This window comes from Falco peregrinus, chromosome 5, assembly GCF_023634155.1.
Source record: "Falco peregrinus isolate bFalPer1 chromosome 5, bFalPer1.pri, whole genome shotgun sequence".
Classification (NCBI taxonomy): Eukaryota; Metazoa; Chordata; class Aves; order Falconiformes; family Falconidae; genus Falco; species Falco peregrinus.
In genome coordinates, this window is record NC_073725.1 from 24,996,998 (window position 1) to 25,023,237 (window position 26,240).

Here is a 26,240-nt window from a genome sequence, read left to right on the forward strand (position 1 = left end):
TCCCTCGTTGACCTGAAAATGAGAAGTGAAGAGGGCCCCTCCATCTCCTTTGATTTCAGGACAGGAGAAGGGCATCTCCTATCACTTTGTAGAATCAGGTCTCTCATAATCAATTCGGGACTCAATTTGCAGACCACTAAAATAGTACAGGCAATGTTTCTTAATACCTAACAACCACTTTTGAACCCTGACCTCTCAACGGGACCCTGAGCACATCAACCCAACAAGGGGGCCAAGAATGGGTATTATGATTAGCACCTATTTTATAGTGAGCTTGAAAGCAAGCAGCAGGACAAGTAACCATCTGAAAGTTTAAACAGGAAATGTGACTCTTCTGGGGTTGCAGACTGCTAAATACTTCCCTCATACAACCCTGAAAGAACCATTGGGAAGGAGAAAAAAAAAAAAAAAAAAAAGGAGATCTAGATGAAGCTGGCTCTTCTTCTGAAAGAATCAAAGTGGATGCATGAACTTCCTCTCATTTATTCATCTATCAAGCTCAGTTTTAAGTTACATCATCATTAAGATAATAATTTCTGCTTTCTATCACTTTAAAGTATGTTCTCAATAACTATCTGATTCTGATAAAGGTAGTCAAGTCCACAACCTGCATACGTTTATAATTAGCTTTTTTTTTAAGGCAGAGTAATAGGTTAATAAGAAATATCAGATTACACTGGAACAAGCTCAGGGGTCAAAAACTAGACAAAACACATCAAACTGAAAATAAGTGCTTGCCTGTCAGACACTGAAGGAGTCCCTATACAATAACTGCATTGTTTTAATGCAACATTAAAAACATCAGTTTAGAGCCAAAATGTGCAAAAGAGGAATGCATTTTGGTCATTGACAAAATTCACAATCCAAACAGTATATAAATCAGGGTTGAACACAGTATTACAACCTCCTAACATTCTCCAAGCAATGCTGCAAAGTGCAGCTTTGCCTTGTAAAAGCATTAATTTAGCCCTCACAGAAATTCCCTGTACTTTTTAGAAAATAAAGTGAAAAAATAATTATAACCATGCCACTGATTAAGTGAAAAAAATAAATTGCACATAGCCGCAGGCTGTGTTAGTTTAGCGTGGGGTTTTTTGGTCAACACCTCTTAGGAGGTACTCTAACAATAAATCTGATTCACCTACAAAGCAGAGCATAGAGTCAAAGTGGCCAGCCTGGTAAAGCATTAAAGCAACTGCCTAATTCTAAGCATGCAAATACCCACGTTAGGGCCAACAGAGCTATTCCTGTGCCTAAAGTGAAGCGTTCGCTTGGGTACTTGCTGGACCGGAGTTCAAGACTCTACTGCAATGCTGGGACTCAGGAGGGCTGGTGACTCCCCGTGCTGGGGGACAGGAGGGCATTGCACCAGCGCAGGCGGCACAGCCGCTCAGGCAGGGGAGCAAGCAGAGTTTTCTGCTCCAGCACTGCGGTGCTCAGCCTGACACACCGACTTAGAACACTGCTGATCTCAGCAACAGCTCATACAGCAGGCTGCAAGGCATGGTGGCAGAGGAGCAGGCACACTACTCGCCCTGCCAACCCTGGTGCTCGCCAGCAGAGCAGCATGGAGGAACAGTCAAGAACAAGCCTCCATGTCGGCGTTCATCCCACTTCAGCAAGGCAGGTCACTGTGAGGACTCCTGTAACCTCTACAGTGTTCACCTGAAGATTTGGGTTTAATCCTGGGATTACCTAAAATTACAGGAGGTACCACATTATCCAACAGAGGTCTAGCAAAGCAGGTTTCATGACCTGGGTGAAGGCTCTCCAAGGGGAGCACAGAACTCATTTTAATGAGTTTATCAATGGATACCTCTCTTCAAAAAGCCATTCCTTGCACAACTTGACAGAAATCTATGTGTATGTGCAGCAGCTTTGAGGACAATGACCTAAATCCACGCGCCAACATGGTAGAGAATAGGGCCTTTCTGCTTTGTCTCCAGAAAAGTGGCTGGGATGCACATGTGAGAGTCAAGGCCTGACACGATGGCACCATGGCAGCAAGGCAGTCCAGGACACTGGCCTCATTACTCCAATATAATACCAGTCACATGGTCCTGACATGAACACTGTATTTATTTGTTGTTGTTCAAAGCAGATCAGCCTGAGGTTATCAAATCACACAATACACAAAAGTAAGCTTACTTTATACCCTAGCATAAACTTTTTTATTCATACAGCCTTTTGTGAATTAACATCTCGTTTTCTTTAGCAGTTTTTCCCTCCTTGCATATTAGCCTAGCAGTAAATATAGCAGTCAAACAAAGAAGGAGTAAAAGGGACAATTTGCAAAGAAACATATCCTAGCAAACTGCATCTAGTTTGGTTGAGATACACAAACTGAAACACAAATGAGAAAAAAATCAAAAGCTTGCAAAAATGAATTCAAAACAATGCGAGAGGGGTTCCAAATTACAAAGTCCCACTGGGGATCAAAGTGCACCCAAGATTTTTATTAGTTATTACAAATTACAATTTTTAAAATTTTTGTTTTACTTTTTTGATCACATGTATTTTAAAAGAAGTTTTAATTTGCTCCAGCACTAAGACCTTCCCCACATGTTTCGGCCTAGAGCACATTTTAATGGCTTAGTTATAAATCCCTGAAATTTGGGGTTTAGAATGGAAACACTGGCAGGCCCTTATCTAACACAGTGCAAGGAATATAGTCAGAGTTTGTAGTTAGGCGAGTGCAACAGAAATCTTTTTCATATTAAGTAATGACAGGAACTCAGCAGAAGTGGCTAACATATAAACCATGGCCCATGCTTGCTTAATGTTTGAGTCTACAGTGCAGCTGATGCTTTCCAAGGGCCACTCACAAGTCTGTGCCTCATAACTTGCATTGCATAGCTAGGGTTAACACGCCAGCTTCCAGGTCACCTTTCCCATTTCCTTTTCCTTGCACCTAGGTTTACACTAGGATCTTCAATAAAGTTTGCACATCGCATGATTTAAAAGTTTTCTACACTCAGTATTCATTTTAATGCAGGTTCTGCTCCTGGGCGTGTTCCTCACTTTTGGGAGCTGCTGAAAAAATGGCATTTTAGTTGTTTCTTCAAGATTGTAAGCTCTGCATAAAACCTACAACTAACAGCTTTCAATCTATTTATGATCCAAGTTCTGACTCCTTCAGAAGACAGCAGAGCTACTGAGAAAATACTAGTTTCTACATCATACCTCAGACAGCTGCCACTCAATACATGTTACCCTGCAAACTTTGCTAATTAACCTGTCATTCTGGAGAGAAGCACTGAAATTAGACATGCTTATGGGGTGACACTGGTATGATAGGCAGATGTTGCTCTGTAATGACAGCACAGTCTTCTGACAAAAACAGCAAGGATCATTCTGTCTTTTTGTTATTTTTAAGGGTATCTTACCTTGTTTAACAGAGCATTCAAATGCAAATCACAACCATTTAACATTACCACAGCCCTCTGCAAAAAAAGAGGCACTGAATCAACAAAAGCTGCATGCTTTGTAGGAGTGGTGTCTTATATCAACTGATGATGTTCCTGTAGTAATACTCATTCCAGCATTAAAGAACAAAAGATGCAAATTCCACATAAGCTCCAGCTTTCATGCAAATTGGTCCTTGTAACCAAAATTCATTATCATGACAATAACATCTGCAAGACGCAAAACTTTTAAAACATTGCAATAGTAAAACTCATGTTTAAGTTCCTAAAGTCTTCATATTAGTATTTGTTTTGGTACATGCTCCATGGATCCTCTACACTAAGAGGAGAATTTTCATATCCAGGAAGGAATGGAATTTTTCATCCCTTTGAAACCCAACCCTGTATCTCTGAAAAGTTTGCTTGGTTGTACGTGAAGGTGGATCAGAAACCCAAACCTTGCAGATCCTGGTAATTTCCCTAAATACAAAGACTAACAAGACCAACCCTTATCCACTGAAAACAAAGGTAACTGTCATTACCTTAACCAAATGCAGCCTCAGTCCCCAGGATGTGTACTACATTAGCATCTCATTCCATCAATAAGAGACAATTCCAGTGACAAAAATTTCTAGTCATTCATTAGACTTAGAATTATTCCATCTCTTAGGAGTTTGATGCCCCTGACACGCAGTCATACACCACCTAGATGAAGCAGGTAGTTAAGAACTAATATTTACCGCTAAGGCTGATAGGTAGAATAGAGGGAGAAAAGTATTTGCTTTCAGCCTTCTAAATCTAAAAGCTTTACAATTACGTTAAAGCTAGCCCAAACAGTATGTGACAATATCGAGTTTGAGTACAAACCCCCGACACATCAAAGAATATGCATGTGTGTTTAAGCGTGCATCTGTTTGAAAATTTGGGCCAATGTGGAAAATCCTATTATCGGGGGTGGGGGGTGGGATAAAATACAATGAGGAGCTCTTCAGCGAATGTGAACCACTGTAATTCTATTGACAGCAACGGATCTATGCTGACTTACACCAGCTGAGGATCTAATTTCATATGCCTTAGAAAACTGATGCAACTTTTTCCATAGCTGCTCAAGAGTTTCTATACTCTCGTGGGGATCAACTTCAACTAGTAGGTCAGCAGGTGCTGAGTTTGCTTTGAATCTGAAGTTCAGTCACACAGAAGGATACTGGGACATGTGCCATCTAATTTTTACTGACCCAAAGAGATTCTTTCCCCTCTAGTATGACGGTAGGATTCATGTATTTTCTGCTTTAGTCTAGTGAGAGATACATGTTTCTTTGAGAAAGCAAAAACATTTATTCAAGATATCAAAGTGAGAACCTGACCTGGACCACAAGCCCAGATGAGTGAGCATGATGGAAGCAAAAAGGGTGAACAGAAAATGTTTTGCCGGGAACACACCAGGACTCCAAAATATGCAGAAAGACGTCTTCTGTTTTGAGCCACTATTCAACTGATTTGCAAAAAACAACAGTTAATCTGCAGTTACCCAAAATCCACAGGTCTAAACTCTGCCCACACCTTTTCAAGCAATTTTCTTTCCCAATGCAAAACTCCTGCATTAGTACAGACCAACAGGCTCAGACCTCTTACAATAAAAAGGCCAGGGCTGGGATTACACACTGTCCAAAGAGGCAGAGAGTATGTAAAATTATCAAGTGAGGTAATCTCTGGGGAGAATTAAACAAATTACTCCACTTTTGCAAATCTACAGCCTGTACATTCACAACTTTGAAATGAATTCACAAGAGGACACACTCTTAGCTTGATGTTTTGTCCCCAGCCATTAAAGAACTTCGGGGAGGTGGGGGCAGCTCTTTGCAAAGAACAAGTTTATTTGTAAAAGAAGAGAAGAAAAAAAAAACCTTTGCCATTAATTCTGACAGAGCTACTTCTGTCTCTTTCGTAATAACTAATTATCTAATTAGTGTAAGAGATTTCAATGGCCAAATGCAAAGCACTCGCAAGCCCTGTCAGGCTAATCAAGACAATTTCCAAAATGCCAAAAACAGGAACTTCCTATAATAAATAACTTAGCACATTTACATCTCAAATTAGAACATCTGGAAGAAAAAGACTATGCCTGATGCCAAAACAGGCCTTATTGTATCCTACCACTTTCCACCACCTCACCACCCTCCCCCCTAGTTCATATTTTTTAGCCTTTCCTTAGAACAAACACTGATCCAGGTGCAAATGCTCAATTCACAAGGAATGCAGTGAACATAAAATTACTGTAGGTTTGGCTGCTAGTAAATCCCTGCTGTTACTCACCATTGGAAGTTGTGCTGGAGGCAACAGCTTTCTCACTGACATCTGTTCGACTGGAGCATTTCACGATGGAATTCTCCACTTTTTTCTTCTCTGTCGTGGTAGAGCTATGGGACTGCGCCTCCATGATGACTTCTCATTACTTCAGCTCTCCTTGTACTAATACCTGAATGAAATAAGAGAATCACAAACTTTAAATACTATTGGAAAGCACAGCCCAAAACCTCTCACACCTCTCACCTGAAGAAGAGCCTGCAGCACAACTGAATTAGCGGTCCACAGGCCATTTCTGGATGCCCATCAAATCATGTTTCCATGCATGAATTCCTGAGGAATTTAAGGAAACACTAACACCAAAAATAAGTATATTTGCCTTTGAAGAGAATAAGCATCACAAACCACTACGCTGCTTGATGGGTAGGTCCATTTTTTTCAAGACTGTAGGGTTTTAATGGACCCAAGGGAAAAAAGCCAGTACTTTTATACTATGTCTACAGCATTGTTCCAAACGCAAAAGAAACCCAGACAGACCTTCATGTTGACTATAGAAGCCAAATATTTAATTTTCAACATTCATGCTATCCGAAAACACTGCAGCAAGAATTATCCTGTCTATCTCTACACCTTGTCCTACCAGTGTAAACACCTCTCACTTTGTTTGTTCAGAAATCTAACTCAAACAAAAGTGCATTGGAGCAACAACCTGAAAACCACGGGGAAAGGCAAATATTGCTAGTGGCAGATAACGAGATCGCCTTCTTTTGCAGGAAAATGCTGAAAATGGAAAACTCTGCAGAGGTGTGTGTCTGGTTATTCTGCCTTTCCTGGCTGTTGTATGTCATCTCCAGTAATACATTCATTTTATACCCTGCAGATCACTTCTCCTTATTCTCAGAGCTTTCACATTCCTGACATAATCCCAAGAAGCTCACAAGCTTCTGAAAGGGTAACGCTGCTTGTACAGCAGTGTACCCATGCCAGGCCCCAAGACTGCAGGGATCTTGGGCTGTAAAGAACACAAGCATTTCCAAGCACTGGTCTGCAGCTTAGCTTGATGCACACCAGTCTGTCCCAGTAAGCTTTACACAAATCACCAATATTCAGCACACACCAGGCTTAGAACTAAACTACCTGGGTACCTCAGTAATTTCAACACAATCCTAGGCAACAACAACAAAAAATAATAATAAATAAAGAGAGAGTGTTTTCAGTTCTGAGGAGCACCGAGTCATTAGCTAAAGGGGTCTGAAATAGAAGGAAGTTGCAGTGTTCTAGAACAACATTTAAATTAAATAAAAAACAAGCCACAAAGTAAACTATAATGAAGTGTAATTACATTAGCAACATTGTTTGCCCAATTCTGACAGTCAAAAAAACCCAACCAAAAACAAAAAATCCACCCCCAAAAAAGGCTACAAAGCCAATTCATCACAAACACAGCTGTCTAGTAAACCTTCCTCTTCCCACCTCCCTAGTAGGAGTTCTTTTTAATAGCACAATAAACCCCTCCAAAGCCTCATTGTTATATAGTAGGGATCAAAGAACAGCTCAATCACTAAACAAATCATTATTTAGCTAGGCAGCACAGCCAGGGAACTGGACTAGATATCAGACGCTCTCTGCCACTGGCCTACTGGTCTAACCTTTGGCAAGGCATTTTTCTTCCCTTGAGTTTCTTTCTTGCTAAAACCAGGAAAAACGAAGCTCTGCCTGCCACCGTAAAGTACTTTCAAGATCTGCCTTTGAAAGTGCTATAAATACTCTTGTGATCTGCAAAATGACTTCCTACCAGAACACAAAGGGGAATGTCAGGTGTGTTCAAATAGGACGCAGGAGAGATCTAACCATACTCAACCTGCAACAGCCTCACTTGTAGCCAGCACTGCACAGAGCTCCTTGAGGAAAGATCTCATATGAGCTTTGTAAGTAGCACCTTTCCAAATTTCTCACACTTTCTCCCCCTTTCCCCTTGCACACCTCATCCAAGAGCACCCACAGCTTTGGTCAGTTATGATATACATACATAAGGCTTTTCAATCCCTTGCATTAGCAGCAATTATGGGAGGCTGGCACAGCTGCGAAGCTGTTCACTCCACGCTGACAAGAACATGCTTGTTTCCACTGTAGAGCCCTGGCCACACTGGACACCAAAACCTGCCTCTACCCAGCCTCCAGCCACTACATGAGTAAGTCCAATGTACCATTCTGTGCTCTGACTACCCTCCTTTGAGTTATTTAATGTTCTCTAAAAATAATAACTTTCAATGCTATCTCTGAAGTAATTTTAAAAGCTATACATTTTCAGTTGTGGTTATCTTTCTTCTGTTTTGCCTCCTAAGAGCCAACTCTGCTATTCAAGCAGCATCTTCATTTACATTAGAGTTTGACTTTGAGAGCTTGGAAGGGGAAGCTGCAGAACTTCCCCCATCTTGTTCCGTCCTTGGTTCTCAAGCCTGTTTTTTTTGGCTAAAAATCATGAAAGAAAACAATTATGCTCCCTACTCGACAAGAAAGGAAGAAGCCACATACTCTACCACCTGTTTCACAAGGCCAGCAGAGTTGAAACATTTAGACAAAGGTGACAAAAATGATGACAGGTATTAACAGCAGTTCCACCACTGCCTGTTACACAGCTGCCTGTGCAGAGAGGAGCAAGAAGCCCTCACTTATCTCCACCACGGCAAGATAGGACCTCTGTTACAATCTGATCCTACCACTGCTCAGAAAAGAAAGGAGATGAAAGGAGTGTAAGGAGTTAACACAGCTTTAATCTCCTAAGAAGCATCTTTGGATCACCTGCAATTCAAGCGCAACACAGGGCTGCTCAGACTAGCAGCCATCCATTCTCTCGGTTATTTTTTTTTCTTTCCCCAACAGCCTACCAATGAGATTTTGGGTGCTTTGGGGTTGTTTTCTCTAATGGATGGAAGACTAGTAGACATAATTCCATACTTCCCACCACTCTCTATCACTTTCCTGTTTTACGCTACCTAGCATGGACAACAGTACAGAACAGAGGACTAAAGGAGCAGCTTAAAGTGAATTTCTGGTCAGAAAATTGCAGAATCGGCCATGAGCTAATATAAACATCTGCTCTTGGTACCTGTTCTGGTTCATTTCTGCTTAGTCTACATCCAGAAGGCTGCTTTTATTCATGTCAGTGTGTAAGAGGGAACACCACAAGAGTAGACTTTCCTACTTGGCTCTACACCCCCCACAAGGAGCCATCGGCTCCAGCTGTGCAGATGTTCCTCCCGTGCCTTCCATCCTCCGCTCCCAACCCGCACATGTGGCAAGGGCATCTGCAAGAATTCCAGCAGCTCCAGTTACGCTCAGTGCCATACCAACTACCTGGTGGGATGCACAGCTGGGAAAGTAAGGAAAGCCAGGAGAGACAGCAGGACTAATAATCAGAGGTACATGTTTTGGTATGGTTTGCCAAGCATGCCCAATAGGGAAGCGGTCAACTGGAAATCAATATGGTGCCCCAAAAACCTTTTCATTTTTTTCTTCCTGAAGACAAATTTAAGCCCAAGTTGAAACCACAAACCAGACACACGTATCTTCTAGAATAATTCCCCTTATTTTTGGCTGTGATTTTTATTTTCTCTCAAAAATTGTACTGAAACATAAGAATTGCAGCCTACAAAAAAAACCCAACAAACATACATCTGGGACAGTATGACAATTTCTTTCTACTGTCTGCTAACCCCTATCAAAAAGCATTCCAAAAACGAGCCAGCCTGACGACGTCCTCACATTAAAATACAAAGTGGTTTATATTATGGTGTACACGGCTGTCCCCAGCATGTGGGTCAGTGACTTCCCTGTTCCTGCCCCCAGGCCTGAAACAATATTCTGCAGCAAGGAGCAATGCTTTCAAAAAAACAGAAAGCTAGCTTCTGTCAGCTATACAGCATCTCCATGTGCATATGAATGGCAAGAAAATGCTATAATAGTATATGGGCAAAAGCCTGAACTTTCATAGGTAAATAGAGGGATAAACATTCCTTCCTGAAAGCAAACATTCATGGCTTTTTCCCATTCAACCATGCTTGAACCTTTTGTAATTTCCCTAAAGCCTGAACCCACTGCACAATTAATTCCAGATCCCCATTTTAAACGTAATCCCTCTCAAAACAGTAACCTGCCTGCAGGTGTGTCTCTATACACCACAAATGTAAACTTTCACCAATTGCATATTAAATTGGAGGAATTTTAGGAACAAGCTACTGGAATGAACTAGTTAAATGAGGAAAACTCTCTCTTTTAAAAAGAGTTTCAACAAATGACAGTACGTTGGAAGCGTACTTCAAACAAAAAAATTCTTTCAAGCAATTTGAAATTATATAATTTCCGGCCCTTATGTATGCTGGTCATAAAAGTGTGCCTCACAGTAGTAAAAATAATCATATTAATATACTGGGGAGCAAAAAAATCTTTTTGTTCATTTACTCACAGTGCCAACCAACCGAAACCAGTGGAACAGCCCTCTGCCTGGAAGAGCAGGAAACATGACCCCTTCTGAACATACACTTTGATTTTCCAAGAAATCTTCAGCTCTGTGCTCCTCCTCTCTGAATTATTTTTTAAATCATTGCATTTATATTGCATACATTAGTTTTAGAGATCAGCTCATACAAATCTTTATTCACAGGAATAGGCCCACTGACTTCAACAAGACTACGTGCTTCAGTCCTGCTTGGGCAGCAATTAGTATCTAAAATTCTCAATCTGCATGTTACACTGGTTTATGTTTCTTGTGAACTTAAACCTTCTCCTGCCTTTGTTATATTTTTTGAGGGAGATATCTTCTAATGTGCTGGGGACATAGAAAATAAATAAGTAAATAAATAAATCCTTTTCCTGTTTTATTCGATGCTGCTTGTAGTTGTATTCAATTCATTAACAAGTGGTTTGCATCCACTGAGAAGAGCTGTCTGAAATAGCAGTGTCACAGCATTCATCATCATTACATCAGCGGTAGGGAAGTTCATCCTGATTGCCATCAGCAACCAGAGTACCCCAATCAGCGTGCAAGCAAACATAGCAGGTTTAATTTTTCAGAAAAGACTCTGGGTAGTTAGGGCATTCATAGGTACTACTTTGATCCACACTACTGGAAGCAGTCTTTGGGGATACAATACATCTTGAACAGCACAACTGTATGAAAGTGAAAAACACAAGGGGAGACATGAAGAACAATCAGGAAATTACAGTCTCTCTCAACCATATAGGACCCTTTATCAATTTTATCAAAACTGGTTACACTGTTCCTTGGGATCACTTAAGGATAAAAAAAAAACGTGTCTTGTTCAGATACATTCAAATGCAAAATTTACATGAGACAATCTTAAGCTATTATACAGGAGCTGTTTCACACTGATTTATAAAGGCTTGATTCAGGTACATTTAACTTCCAAAATCCACCTAGATTTCAGCATTGCTTTCCATCAAACCTGCTGGCAAAGCTGCACTAAGTTACCCTGACAGCACTTGCTGAAAAATACACAAGTGCTCAGACGTTTTAAGAATTATCTTCCAGTTGCCACATTAACCTCTTGGTAGATCTCACCATTTTTATAATAGCCATAGGAACTACTCTAAATATTACACGTTTTTTTAAAATAGTTTTATCTTTTCTCAGTTCTTTGTAAGCTAAACCAGAATTCTGCAGCCTCCACTAACTGCTCCTGGGCAAATTTTTTTCAGATTCCTCCCTGTTGAGACAACTGGCCACAACAGGATTAAGACCGACACAAACAGCACAAATAATAGTCTTATATCCACTATACATAAAACCACAACAAACCATTAATAGGTTGGGAAAAAAAGGTATCTTATACTTTGCAAACTTATCTCCCTTCAAATTACACACATAATCTATATTTGCACTAGTTGCTGACTGCATACTTCTAAATCTGTTCTCAAATGCAAAGTAAAATTAGAAAGGAAGAGAAAAAGAAAAAGCAACAACCTCCCAGACAGAATCAGATAGGTGGATTTGTTGCTTGAAATTAAAAAATACCCGAAGTTACAGGGCACCACATGTATTAATACAATCTTTCCAAATTCATTACTATCTGCTGTCTTTTCCTGTGTTACATTCCTTTGATTTCTTCCCCCCATGAAGACTGAAAAACAACTAGACCTAAAGCTTGGTTAATGATGATCTGATCTGTTCCTGATAGGTTAAATAGCTTGTGGCAACAATAATGCAGGATCACAAACACAAAGGCAATCAGCTAGGCAAAGCAGTGCTATTAGTATCCTCGTGATTAAGATCCTAAGTGAGAAACTACTCTACAGCATACACTGAACTACTGATCAAGTGTAGTAATTGCTTGACTCCAGAGGAATTACATTTGCTTACATCCTTCTGTTACAGATAAACTGGATTATCAAAAGTTCTGAAAATATTTAAAACACAGAGTAAGATCACTAAGTGGCACTTTCTACTCAGGCAGCACCTCAATTGCTTTCAATACACATCACCCACATACCCTTAGAAGTAGATTATCTCCACTTTTGTTACAGGATTTAGAAAGCTGTTAAGAATAACCCCAATTAAATGTTTTTAATATTACTTCAACAGATTAACCTCTGTATCTAAATAAAACAGCTTTCTGCCAGGAAAGAAGTGATTCATAGTTTCTACCCAGTAAACAGAATTTAATGGATAAAAACACTGAAGGATTCAGGTCAAACTGTCCATATCCAACCAGCCCATCCTTCACAAAAGTTGTTTGGGGACACCCAACACAAAGCTGAGGGATTCAGAGTCAGAACTTACAACACATCTTAGTGGCTTTACATTTCAGATATGATGTATCCTCTGAGGTAAAAATTCATAAACCATTCATTATCCAAGAGCCTTTAGAGTAAATGAACTTTAAAATGAAAAAAAAAAAAAACCAAAACAACCAAAACCACAACCCCAAACATAAACAAAAACTAAAAAAAAAAAAAAAAACACCCAACCCCCCCCAAAAAACCCAGATCCCACAACCAAAACCAAACAAACAAACCAGGTCATTAACTCTACATCTAAGCATTTGTTATTTTAATTACATGGTCTTGGGTTCCTTTACTCCTCATTTTGACTCTCTTACAAACTATCTAAACACAGACAATGGAAAGAACAAAGGTTATTTCTTAAAATATAGGAAGTGCCACATATTTCTCAAGTCTCCAAATCTGTAAATATATTTATGGTGGGCGATGGGTTTAAAACCCATAATGCACTTACCCTTAAGAAACCAGAACTCTGGCCATTTAAACTGCCTCATATTGCTAGAAAATTCACAGTAAGCTGCATTACTGCTTGGTTTGCAGTCCTACGTGTCCTTGTGCTTCAAACTCTGCAACAGGAAAAACTCTAATAATTATGTCAAAGTAAGATTAGCTGTAAAAGAATTAGCACGGGGGGGGGGGGGGGGGGGGGGGGGGGAGGGAAATCTACTGTGGACTTTAATGTTTGTAGCAATAGTTTAAAATGAGCAGTGACACTTCCAACTTCCCTACCAAGCCTACACTCGGTTTTTGCCCCTATCGTTCTTCAGGAAATCAGCAGCATTAAATCCAAAACAAACTTAAATAACAGCACAGTGACTTCCTTCTGTAAAACACAGAACCTGAATCAGAGCATTCATATGCTCAAGATTGGAAGGACAGGGATATGCAGAGAAGAGAATGACTGGCAAGAGTTGCTGTGTTGATAACATAGCCTACAACTTCCTCTGCTGATATTGTTATTAGCACTAGGACCACTTACGGTGATGATGCAGGATGTTTTCTTCTTTCCCTTCTTGCCAGTTTGTCGACAAACAGCTTGGTAAAGCAAATTACAAACATCTGTAATGGGTGTGCTTTGCATCACAATTTATTTAGTTCATCAATAAGAAGGCACTGCAACTGCCACAGAAAAATGCAGAAAAATTCTAATTTAGAGCACCAGAGCTAAACGTGAATTCCAATGGCATGACCACTTTCTTCACACTTCTTGCTTTATCTCATCAATCCAAACAGATGAAAGTTTCCTTAGAATCAAAACTAGATCTATATATCAACGTCAATCTACACAGGAACTGAGCTCAAGGAAGAACATATTTAATATACATTTATTGAGAAGATGTGCCTTCTGTTCCCAACCTATGATATGCAAATGAAAGAAGACAAGACTGTATCCCATATTTAACAATTAGCATTTTAAAACAAGATTAAAGAAGTCAAGTAGACTGTTTTTGAAAGTGCCATGTTTTTATCACCAGTCCCATTCCTGGAAGCCTGTTTATCTTCTCAGCATACTCTCAGGTTAAAGGATGCCTTTATCCAGAATTTCACGTTCTAACCCAACACAGATGTTTTAACACGTAAAAGAGCTCCATATATCCAGGAAGAACTTCAAGTGTGAAAGGTACTTTATAAAACTTTATCTCCAGCTTTTACAGTTTACTTTAGGTTTTACACCTGTCTCATAGCAGTAGTAAAACTGCATCATGACTCCTTCACATTTTTGTGACAAAAAATGACAGGACAATTCTGAACTGCTGCAGTATAAATTACTTCACAATCCACTGACCCTGTTCAAATAGTGTAAGCACAGAATTATACAGCTGTCTCACTTCCCAAGAAAAAGCATCCTTTTTTTTTTTTTTTTTTTTTTTTTTGAGGGGTCAAGCAAAACCACACCGAACCACCTCCTGTTAGTTAAGAATCGGTAGCACTAAGATTTCATTTTAATATACATGGTTCAGAACAGCAGACATGGTACTGAAGTGACACTAACTTGATCTGTGTTTCTGACTATTTGGTTTCAGGTATTCATACATCCTATCTAATGAAGGCTTCACTCAGCAGTGGGATGAAGTATTCTTTACACACTGTTGATTTTCTTGACAGTAATAGATTTGTATGTAAAGAAAACAGCATCATATGAAGCAGCAAACATAGCCGGGGGATGTTCAGCTCTACATCACCAAAAGGTTACTGGGGTCCTTTAGCCCTGACCTAAATATCAGATACCAAAAGAACAGAGCGGTATTTTGAGCATCATTGAAAAAAAAAAAAAAAAAAAAAAAAAAAAAGATTAATTGCCTTGGCAATGATTGCAAAAAATAACTTGACATTAGAGTGGAAACTTCAGCTAAGAAAATTATTCAATCAGACCTCTTGGTAGTGGATTCTGATATTATCAGTTCTGACACCCAGCAACTATTTAGAGACAAACGCATTCTATCCCAATTAGTACATCCCTTGTTGTAATCGAAATAATTTTGCAGGCATTTTTCAAATCAACGTATTGTCTCGTTTCTTGTTTTGCTCTTAAAAAGAGAGTGAAACCAACTCTTCAGATCAGCAGCCAATTTAATACATTTAAGGTATCGCAGGTACAATTTGTATGCACAGCATATACCACAACAAAACCACAGTATGATGCCAGCACAACCTTTAAGAAAGTTTTCCCCTAAATCTCTGCAGAAAGCTGCCTTAAAAGAAAGCAGGGATTAGAGTGAGCTGGAAGGTAGGGAGGGGACTTACCTCAAACCCAGCCAAGTGGAAATCAGAGCAGTAATTCTACCAGTCGGCAGAGTACACTTTTAGAGTTATAATGGTGTGAAGAAGTGCTGGGCAGCATTGCCTGAAGGCAGCACTAATACACTGATGACTAATGACTGGGCCATGCAGACAATGAATTTGGGGGTTGAAAACTAACAGAAACCGTGCAGTACCTTGACAAATGGGCTTTCAAAATTTCATTCATTGAATAACCTTTAGCACAAAATTGGCTCAAGTTCTCTTGGGAATAACATGACACATGTTGTTGGACAATAAGTATTTTCCTTTTTAATTAAAACTATTACACCAAATACATAAACATGATTACAGTGAATAAAACATAAGAGTTAACTATTTAGCAGCTAGAAAAGAAGATCGGACACTGAATTTGAGGTGCAAAACCATCCCTTCAGAAGGGTCAACAAATCCCAGGGTTAACTACCTGATTCACTGAATTCACACCCTTGGCAGAATACATTTTCCCTTCTTTGAAAATTAAAGGAGAACCAGAACTTCAAAGGTATGTTTAATGAGCTGCTACAAATACAATTGGTTAAAAGAGGCTCAGAAATTATGTACTAAAAGCTGCATTGTACTCAGAATTACAACTGAAAAAGTCTCCTTTTTAAGAGCCCAGTCAAAGTCAAGCCCCTATAAAACAAATCAAGCCTCGTATAAACTTTGTAACCTTGTGTACTGACAAACACGTTAAAACAGAATCCCTCTTTAATGGAGCTCTTTTTTTTTCCCTCCAGTGCAACTCGACTTCCAACGCAAAAATAGCAATTTTAGCTGTTTTGACAGACAGAATGAAATATCCAAAGTGTCCCTAAATTAACAAGTACCACTTGCCATAGACAGCATCGCCTTTAGCAGCTCCTAAAAACTTCAGAAAAGGATCTTAAAACAGGAAGCTTAGTGAGCTCATAAAACTGTTGTTGGAGCCAGGAACACATAGCATACTTAATCTGCAAACTGTGAGAGTCTACAATGATTTCAGCAAGATCTGAGGCATGCCCTCAAGGTTTGCTGGGATCTGGGATTAGGGAGTTGATAAGAACCCTCTACTGCCCATGGACATGTTTTTCTTCTGCAGTTAAACACAAATGCATAGAGACGTTTGACTGCTGCTTGGCGTTACTGCTCAAGTTATATAAAAGCTTTGCAGCTCCTTTTGCTGTCAATATATCAAAGTTTAAAAAAAATCATCAAAGTGTGAAATTTCATTTAAAGTCTTTGCCAGTCTACAGCTCTATTTCACAGACCTATCAAATAAAAGTAAAGATGAAAAATGCACTGCAAGAACTTGAAAAGTTTGCAGCAGTACCCAGGCCCTATTTTTGTTTATTCTGTCTCATTTTATTTGATTTTTAAGTATAACAAATCAATTCCCATATAAAAATGACAAAGTCTAAAGGGAGGATGTCTATAAAACCTATGGTTAAAATACAACTTGAAATCGTTATTACAGCTGAACCTTTTGTTGAATAAAAAGCTTCCTCTGTAGCCATTTCAGCATTTTAATTGCCTAACTGCAAGTTGGCAGAAAATTTCTTGACTCTTCCAAAACAATCAGAATGACTACAGAATATGAGTGCCAGAAAAACTAAACCCTTCTTCAAAGTATTCTTTAGCTAGGGATTTACAACAATTGCATAAAGAAGAAAAGCCTGACTTTTAAGGTAATCTACTATAGTCTAAAAGCATTAACATTCCATTACTAAGGTTTTCCTGAGGATTTCATGACTCGTTGATTCACTTTTCCTTCAAGTCTGCTTTTTCTTTGTACATTACTGTCTCCATATAGATGAGTGCACGCAACACCGATCATTAAACTGCTTCCTTCCATAACTCCAAATAAATCCTGCTTTAATAACCATCAGATTCCTTATTTATCAGGCAAAGATGACTAACCTTTCACTAACACCTGGCAACACAAAAATATACCATTCCTTTCTGGAATTCGCAGGCTGAAATTCAAACATGCTACAGAGTGCAGGTAATGGAACAGCTTTCCCAAAAAAGGCAGGAAGCGTAACTGGAACTTTTATGGGTCAGTATCAAATGCACACATTTATCTTGTTAAAAAATTCAAGTAATCTGCAAAATGAACAAATTACAATGTTATCTCAAGACTTGAGTGTTTTGGCTCCTATAACACCAATTCCAAAATCAACAGAAATTACTTTCTTTTGAAATTACCATCGATACTTATAATTTCTTGATTACAAAGTGGTTTTGGTTTTGAAAATGCACAAGGTATCCTTCACAACTGCAGATTACTTGTAGCAGTAAACACTGCCTGGGCCACTGCATGCCTTCTCAAGCCAAAAACATTACTTAAGCAGGAAAACACAGGTGATGTCTTTGTTCTGTAGTACTTCCACAGAAAAGCTTTGGAAAACAGCATGTCCTACTGAAAACCACGTGCAATTAGCAGAATGCAAGAGTGCATTCATCTAGGCACCTCAAGCCAGTTTTACTTCCACTGCTGCTTAAAACAATACATATACACACTCTGAGGGAGTCCTTTTCTTACTCATTCTTCTTACTCATTCAAAATCACATAATCCTCCCCCTTAAAATAGCCTTCTCTCATAGTTACTATTATTTATGTTTTTAGAATTGGCCTATACACTAAGCTGAAAGTATTTACATACTCAGTAGTTAAACCCAAACCTTCATTATATAAACAAACTCTCAGGAGGCTGCCTACAGTTTACATTGTGAAACTCATTCACCATTACTTTTAATATATATTTCCTCAACCGAAATAGTAGTGCAGGCACGGCAATTTTTACGTTTTAAGGTTACTTTACTTTTAAAACGCTGCATTCGTCTTCCTTCAAAATAATCATGACATATGTAATTAAGAAACTGTCAGATCGTTATTAATTTTTAATAAAGGACCTAAATGAAATAATTATAGGAATCAATCAGTGAGGCACCTTTCCAAATTACAATGCAATTGCACAAATATTCAAACTACTTAAGGCCGGTTCTTGCAGATTTCAATCGGTAATCTCGCTGAACACCACATCAAGAACAATTTTGTAAGACGGAGAAACTTGGTGATTTCTTGCTATTCCACCGATTTAAACAGCTTCAAAACAGGTACCTACATCATGCCCTATAAAGAGGGGCAGCTGTGCCCTCTGAAAAATGTTTGTTGATTTAATCAGCCACATACCCTCAGGCCCCTGAAAATTTTCGCTTCCAAGTTTTTCTGTAGCACACGCAAAAGAAATAAAGTCTGCACACTGAAGCTTTAAAAAAAAAAAAAAACCTTTAAAAAATCACGTTTATTGAGCCTTGAAAACCAAGCGGGAAGGAGCAGGGGTGCGACAGCGAGGAGTGTTTTTTGCTGTGGGTTGCTACCTAACGCTCCTCTAGCCAAGTAGCCTCTAAAACGTGACACAGTGTATCAAACGGACAGCTATCCGTACCTTGGACTAAAAGGCTCTTTGAGATCCGTACAGTCCATCATTTCAAACTGAAGTGGCAGCTGGAAAATGCGGAACAGCTGGCAAGGAGCTGGGAGAAAATGTTTTACATAAATATATCTACATACGAACTGGCAGAAGGCCACGGACAACGTACCCACAGGACCGGATCAAAACTACGCATCAGACGGTTAAAAGGAAAATTCGGGGGGTGAGGTAGGGCCGGCGGGGATTTCCTTTTACCTTTTCACGTGGTGCGAGATTTATTTGGGAGCGGGCAGCGGCGGCGGGCGGGAGCTGTGTCACCACCCCGGCTTTACGGGCTGACTACGGCCACCGTGGGCTGCGCTCCTCCTCGGACCCGTCAAAGTTCCGCGACTGCGAGGACGGGCCGCGGTTGCCGGCCCGGCCCGCCACCGGCCCCCCACGCCCCGCGCCTCCCGCCTCAGCGCGGCCCGCCGCCCCGCTGCTCCCGCCCTCAGCCCGGCCCGCCGCCGGCCGCCCCGCTTGACCCAGTGCCAACAGCAGCGGCGGCAGCGAGGACGGGCGCCCCACGCCGCGCCGCACACGCCCCCCGCATGGAAAATGCGCTCGCACCCCCCGCACCCGGCCGGGACACAGCTTTCCCCTCAGGGAGGCCGCCCGTGGGGAGCCGCGGCCGCCCCCGCACCCCCCGGCCCCGGGCGCCCCGCCACCCCGCCAGATGTGACAGCGCCTTTACCCCGGCGAAGTTTGCGGCCCGCCTCACGGGCGTGAAAACGCCCGGGAGTTGTTCGGGGAGGGAGGGCGGGTGAAGAGGAAAAAGGAGGAGGGGGGGGATAAAAAGAAGCAGCTGCCCTTCGCAAATCGGCAGCTCCGCCGCGGGACGTGACCGGCCGAGCCCCGCCGGCCCGGCCCGGAGCGGCGGCTGCCCCCGCCTCCCCCCGCAGCCTCCGCTCCCGCGCTCCGTGACTGCCATTTTGGGGGTTAGGCACCTCGCTGCCCCCCTGCCGCCCCCCGCCTCCAAGTTCGGGAAGCGGGAAGGGGGCCCGGGAGCGGGGAAGGAGCGCTGGGGAGACGAGAAAGTAGCCCGGGGAACAAAGAACTTCTCGCCCAAGTGGGTACGTACCTGCCGCCGCTGCCGCCGAGCCCCCGCGCTGCCCATGGGCGAGGGCCGGGGCCGCCGCGGCTCGCCCCCAGCCGCTCTCCCGCCGCGGCTAGCGGAGCCGGCCCCCGCCGCGGCCGGCGGGCATTCCCGGGGCGGAGGGGGGACGCGCGGGGCACACACGGGACAAGGGCGGCAGAGGAGGGCCGGCGGGCGCTGTTGGTGGCTGTTTTATCCCTACCCGCCTCCCGCGGGGAGCAGCCCGCGCCGCTGCCGCCGTGGGGGGGTGTGCGCGGATCCCACATCAGTTTCAGTGATCTTGTAATCTGATCCCTTCTGACTCACCCGCACTGACTGACATCTCCGATTTGGCTCAACAAAAAGAGCCGGGGGGGGGGGGAGGAGAAAAAGAAGTGGAGGGGAACCGGAAAAAAAAATAATAATGCTAAATCCACCGCCTGGTATTAGACACTTTTCGGAGGGAAGGGGGGACCCCTCCGTCCCGTCCCGCCCGTCTGCCCCCCCAGCCCTGCCGCCCGGCATTGTTTTGGCTCAGCGCAGCCACCGAAGGAGGAGAATAAACACACCGCGCCGAGATACTCACGTGTCGGAAAAGTTGTCCCTTCGCTTTCCTCCCTCTCGCACGCTCCTCTCCGTCGCCTCCTGCAAGTTTTACAGATGTTGCAGGGCTCCTGGCCGCCGCCGCCCCCTCTTCCCAGGGCTGCCCTCTGGATCAGAGCAGGGGAAAGGCTCTTTAGGGATAACTCCTAATTCAAACACCCTCCGCTAAACTTTCCCCCCTCCCTTCCCCCTTCCTCTAAGCGGCGGAGAGAGCTCCGCTCTCCTTCCCCCCTGCTCTCCCCCGCCCGGGCCGCGGCTGGCTGCTGCCGGGGCCGCGGCTGCCCCGGGCCCGGCGGGAAGCGGGGCCGCCTGCCTGGGGGCGCGGCGGAGAGCGGCGGGCTGCGCCCCGGGGTACGGGTCGGGCCGCGGCCTGGCGGGCTGCGACGCGCGCTCTCGGCATGACACCCCCGCTCCCCCCTTCCTCCTCCTCCTCCTCCCCCGCCATCCCCCCCGGCCCGGCCCGGCCCGCCCCGGCGGCGGCCCGAAGGCGGCGACACCCCGCCCACAGCCGGGAGGCAAAGCGGGGTGACGGCGCCCCCCCCCCCCGGAGCGGCCCCCCTCCGCCTCGGGTCGGCTTCCTCCCTCTCCTCCTCCTCCTCCTCCCCCGCTCCATCCCCCAGCTCAGCCTGCATCTGCAGCCCCGGCTCCTCGCGCACCGGTGCGCTGGGACCCCCCTTTGCTCCCGCCGCGAGGAGTCCGGCGCCTTCCCCAGCCACCCAGAAAATCAGGGCATTGGGCGGGGGGGGAGGGTCACGGACACGGACACTCGTGCCCTCCGGTACTTGTGCGTGTGCTGCGGCTCCCCAGGGTCCCGCTTGCTCTAGCTCCGCGGGGTGACTTGACTGACAGACTTCAAGGAAAGTTTCACCTAAGCCATGTGACACCGAAAACCAGCGCTTTCGGGGAAAAATGCAAGCGCTTGGGCGAGGGGAAGGGTGAAGGCGGTGCCTTCGCCGCTCCTCCTGCCACAGCACCCTCCCTGCCAGGCCCCGCCGGCCTGCAGCCTGCAGAACAGGGCTCCATCCTCCCCCCGAGCACATCACAGCCATGCACGCTGCGGTGCACAAACAGCAGGAGCTAGGGTGCCAAAACTTGTTTGTTCCAATATGTCCATCCTTCGGGAAACCATACATCCTGACAAGACACCTTGCCTTTTTCTTGTCCCACAGTTTGCTCCCCTGGTATTAAAAAAAAAATCTGAGAAACCATAAATGAACATTATCACAAGCGTTTTCCATCAAAGTCAAAAGGTGGGGCTGGCTCTTGGGAAAAGTGTCTGTGTTTAAGTTGTTGCCATCACAATGTCAAATTCTTCATATGCACCTTTGTTCATAACCTGGCTCACAGCAGAGCCAAGTAAAGGTTTGTTACTGATGTAGATGATTTAGCAAGGTACCTAAGCTCAGGCTCTCCCCTAAGCATTTGAGAAGTCCCACAAAAATCAATGGTTCTTGAAGAAAGGCACATTTGCTGATGGAAATGAAAGACTGACCTCTGATACTGTACGTTTCTTGAAGCTTCCCTTAGTCTCACTGTTGAAAATGCTCATTTTATTACAAAACAAAGCTGTGGGTTATTTGCGGTTTGGGGCATCCTGAGTTTTTTAGAAACAAAGAGAAGGCAATCATGCAACCCAAAGGCCATTTCAACCTAGATTTCCTCAGACTAACTGGTTGCTCTTCTTTCACCCAGAAATTTTCTCTAGGTGCAAAGTGATAGCTTTGAAGAGGTGCCTATAATTTATGGATGTCCCAGGTGTGGTCAGACCAATGGCACTGGCAATCCCAGGGAGGCTCGTTTGTGTGCATTTGGCAGCAGGGGGTCGGTGCACCCTGACTTTCAGGGCAGACGCAGCAGTCAGATGCTTTCACGGTGAAAGGTGCACAGCATCCAACCTGCCACGCACACCCAGGCCAGCAGATCCCCAGCACCTGACTCCTGGACACCGCGGGTATCTAAAGGCAAGCACTGGGACGCGGTGGAAAGGATGACAGCCTGTGACCTGGTGCCGTGACTCCATAGCCAACGATTTCATCGTGTACCAACGGGCTAAATCTGCCCTCACTCAGAACGAGCAGCCCTTGGTTGCCCAACCGATACTGCTGGCAGGCACAGCACTGCGTGGGGAGGAGGCGTGTGCAACAGCAGGATCTAAATACAGATAGCAAGAGCTGATATTCTTCCACCTTTTTTCATCTTATATGGCTTCCTTTTCCAGTCCCATTTTCCTAGGAAAATGTTAGCTGTTTCATGATATTATGGTAAGAGTGATATGGTACTGTGAATGTTTTGGTTTAGACATATGTATATATACCAGGGGTGGGGGGGTGAGGTATACAGAATGTTTAGGCAAACCTCTGACCCTTTTAGAGATACGTTTCAGAGCTATATGACTCATCTGGCCCATAGTTCCCTTCTCTCTTTTTCTGCCTATTGCCTATTCCTTTGTATTTTTGCAATCAATTTTTTTCTTCAACTTTTTTTTCCCCTCTGCATAATGAAAGCCTTTAAAAGTAACAGGGGAAATTAACCAACATACAAAAGGTTACTTTATAAAAGAAAAAAATGAATGTGGAAAATCCTGTTTGTCTAACCATTTAGAATTCTGTATCGGTGATCTGAAGATACTGCTTTTAACAGTAGGTGGAAAAGATGTTCAAACAGGGACATGATTTTAAGCTGAGGGTGGCCCTTCAAATCAGTATTCCTCCTAAGAGGAGTTTCTTTTGAAAAAAGAAATTCCAATTTCCTGAGAGTTTGGACATCTTGTCACATCACAAAACTATATTTCATCTTCCTGGTTTGTTTTTTTTTTTGTTTGCTTTGGTGGTGGTGGTGATGGTGGTTTTAATTCTGATTCACACCAGCCCTGTTCAAGCCACACTTTTCTGATTTAAGAACTAGAAAACCCAAACATTTCACTACACTCAACTTGCATCAAAATTGAGACAGACAAGAAATTTTAAAAACTAAAAAGCAGACAGAATGCTTATGAAAGAGAAATAAATAAATAAATAAATAAAAAGATGCCTGATGCGTTTCTGAGCAGTGAAAGTCTTGAGAGAAGGGAAACACAGAAACAGCAACCAAGGTTTCTGCCTGTGCCTGTCTGAATGGTCAGGCCAAGCAGAAAACAAAAAATGATAGAGAGTGGGTGACGTTTGCCATTTGAAATGTACTGTAAATGTTTCAGCACCTTGGCAATGAAGCACATAACAAGAAGCATAGAGCATCGAAGACCCTTCAGCTAAACAAAATGAAAATGGCCAGCTCTGTTTAGGGAAGTGCCTTCCTTAACATCTTTCATGTCTGCTTCAGTGAAATTGGACTTGCAAGATGCAATAGCAAGACAAAAACTATGTATTAATAAAAGATAATGATTTTTCCACACATCTGGATTGGCCCTCCAAGAGAAACTGACCTCTGAGACTTGTCTATGACATTTTCCTGCAAACAGGAATTGGCTCTTGCAGAAGACCTGTTGGCTGGTGCCAAAACCCATTTCTCTGACAGAAGATAGCACAACCACAGGACATTTCGGCTATAAGTTACATCACACACAATACTTCTGCATTTCTTCAGCCTACTTTAAGTCCCCACTTCTTCTCAGCCTATGCCTTGAAAATTACAGGCCTCCAGGCTGTGCGCTTATATTCCCTTTTTGCTGCATCCGTTGTTCCAGGAGCATACAATCAGAAGAACCAGGTACCTGGCTGACATAAGCTGCAACGCAAAAGACCTGATATTAAGTCATGCCAAGAGCCAGTCTTCCTACCACTCAAAGTTACACCACCCTCCACTTTCCCTCCAATCCCAGTGAATACTCCACTGAACACATTCAAGGACTTTAACTGGTTGCTGGTTATCCAGGTGTCACCCACTAGCAGACAGAGCTATCAAGACAGTCACTTTTTTGCTAATAGGCAAAGACCTTATTGGAATAAACTCTATGAAATGGGCACATCTGCTTTGCTTTCCCGGGGCAGCCTCAGGTGCAGCACCAGAATATGGAGAAATAGCACCAATTTCTGGCCACTGAGTACTTGGCCAGTGCATCTTGCTCCCGTCCATGCAACCCCTTGTTGCTTGGCTGCCTACTGCAGCAGAGAGGTCTCAAGAGGTAGCTGGTGGAAGAAAAAGAGGGGTATGAGGTGATACCATGTCAAAATCCTCAGTCTGCAGGAGGAGCAGCTGGAGGTACAGGGACAGGGGCATGGCCTGCAAAGGGATGCAGAACTGGGGTGTGAATGTGACCACATTTGGGAGGGATATAAAGGTCAAGGTCAAGGCAAAAACCTTATCTGCAGTACTGACAGGGAACTGATGCAGGGAAGGCAAATGGAATAGGGCCTGAGGAGGGAAAGAACTAATTAGTTGGAATCTCTTAGTGATGTACCACTGTACTAGTCTAATGTAGGTCTTTAGTGGAAGCCGAATTTCTTTTAAAGGCAGTATACTACCTGCTATATTTCTGGAGGAGGGCTGGGAAATGGACTACTGAACTGTAATAAAAAAAAAAAAAAAAATTGGAGCCAGTATCATGATTTTTCTTGCAGCCTGCTTGCAATTTTTTACCCTTCTGGATTAATGGCAATATAATGTAACATTGTCATGTTGAGGAACATACTTAAACTTACAAAAATATTGCAGACCTGAATTACTAGTCAATTAAGTTTGTTATTTACTTATAATTCTTCACATTTCATTTATCTTATAAGGTTAAACTGGTCTTATGAATTTCACTATCAATTTCCCTTTCAGAATTTCTTTTGCTGTCACAATTCAGTTTACAGCCTCACGCAGAATTTTTATTTTGCTTTAGATTCTTTCATTATTTGGATTTTTGGTTGTTATTAGTGCCATTGGAAAAAATGGAAAATTGTCAGAAAATAGCCAGATTTTTCAAAATAACATCCCTCATTTAAGAGTCTGCATTTTCTAAGGATGCTTGCTGTAGCCCTTCACAGACTTTGACATACATCATTCCTGCTGGTGGTCCTTAGCAAGAAACCTGCATCTTTCTACTTCTGCTAACACTGGGGATCTTGCTAGATTTCAGTGGAAGGAGGACTGATCTTTAGTTATCAGGATCATCTCTACTCTAGCAGGTCATCTCTTGTCCACCATACTCTTTCTGCAAGTGTCTAAGCTAACTAATCTTCCTAGCTACTTACAACATATTCATCACTAGTTTTTTTGAATGTCATACTATAAAATCAGATGGGTCAAGGCCTAGTGATTTTTCTTTTTTCTAATCCCCTTTCATCTTAAATATGCAAGGATTATTTTTTTTTTTTTAATCTGCTGTGATTGCTGAAGGAAAACTTAGGCAACGAGCTGGGTTTTACACATGGACAAAATGAGCATTAGTTTCTGCAGAAAATTCTGCACTTTCAGGCTGGCTACATAAGAAGTCTGAGCTCTCCAGCTCTTAAATACAAACTTTTGTTCAAGTTACTTGTACCTTCTTTGACTTCAGATGTATGGTTGTGTTAAGGCACTTCATTGTTATTAACATCATTTTCATAAGAAGAACGTTTTCTTCTTCCAGGAAATTTAAACTGCTGCTGTTTCACATGAGGTGTTTTGGTATACAACCACCAAACTAACTAGCAGAGTGAGTTTCCTTTGTTTGCTATTTAAAAGCATCCTGTACATGTTAATTATCAGGCAGGGAACATACAGGGAAAAGCACGGTCCCTCTAACAGGCTACATCCAATAAAGACACCAAAATCATAACATTCCACACAGAAGAAGCATAAATAATCTGTTTATCTCCTTTTTTCCATGCTATAATAAGAAATTAAATTGCTAACGGT

General features: G+C 42.7%; 1 protein-coding gene across 2 annotated transcripts in view; it reads right to left on the reverse strand.

Annotated features, from left to right (window-relative positions):
- Window positions 1-20,803, reverse strand: part of GLI3 (GLI family zinc finger 3) — a 215,801-nt gene extending 194,998 nt beyond the window's left edge. For both annotated transcript variants that reach the window (XM_055806548.1, XM_005232952.4), the window contains exons 1-2: window positions 20,404-20,803; window positions 5,718-5,880 (exon numbers count right to left, since the gene is read on the reverse strand). In XM_055806548.1, the coding sequence (XP_055662523.1) occupies window positions 5,718-5,841 (124 nt within the window). In that variant the 5' untranslated portion in view covers window positions 5,842-5,880; window positions 20,404-20,803. The remainder of the gene's footprint in view (window positions 1-5,717; window positions 5,881-20,403) is intronic.
- Window positions 20,804-26,240: the final 5,437 nt, after the last annotated feature.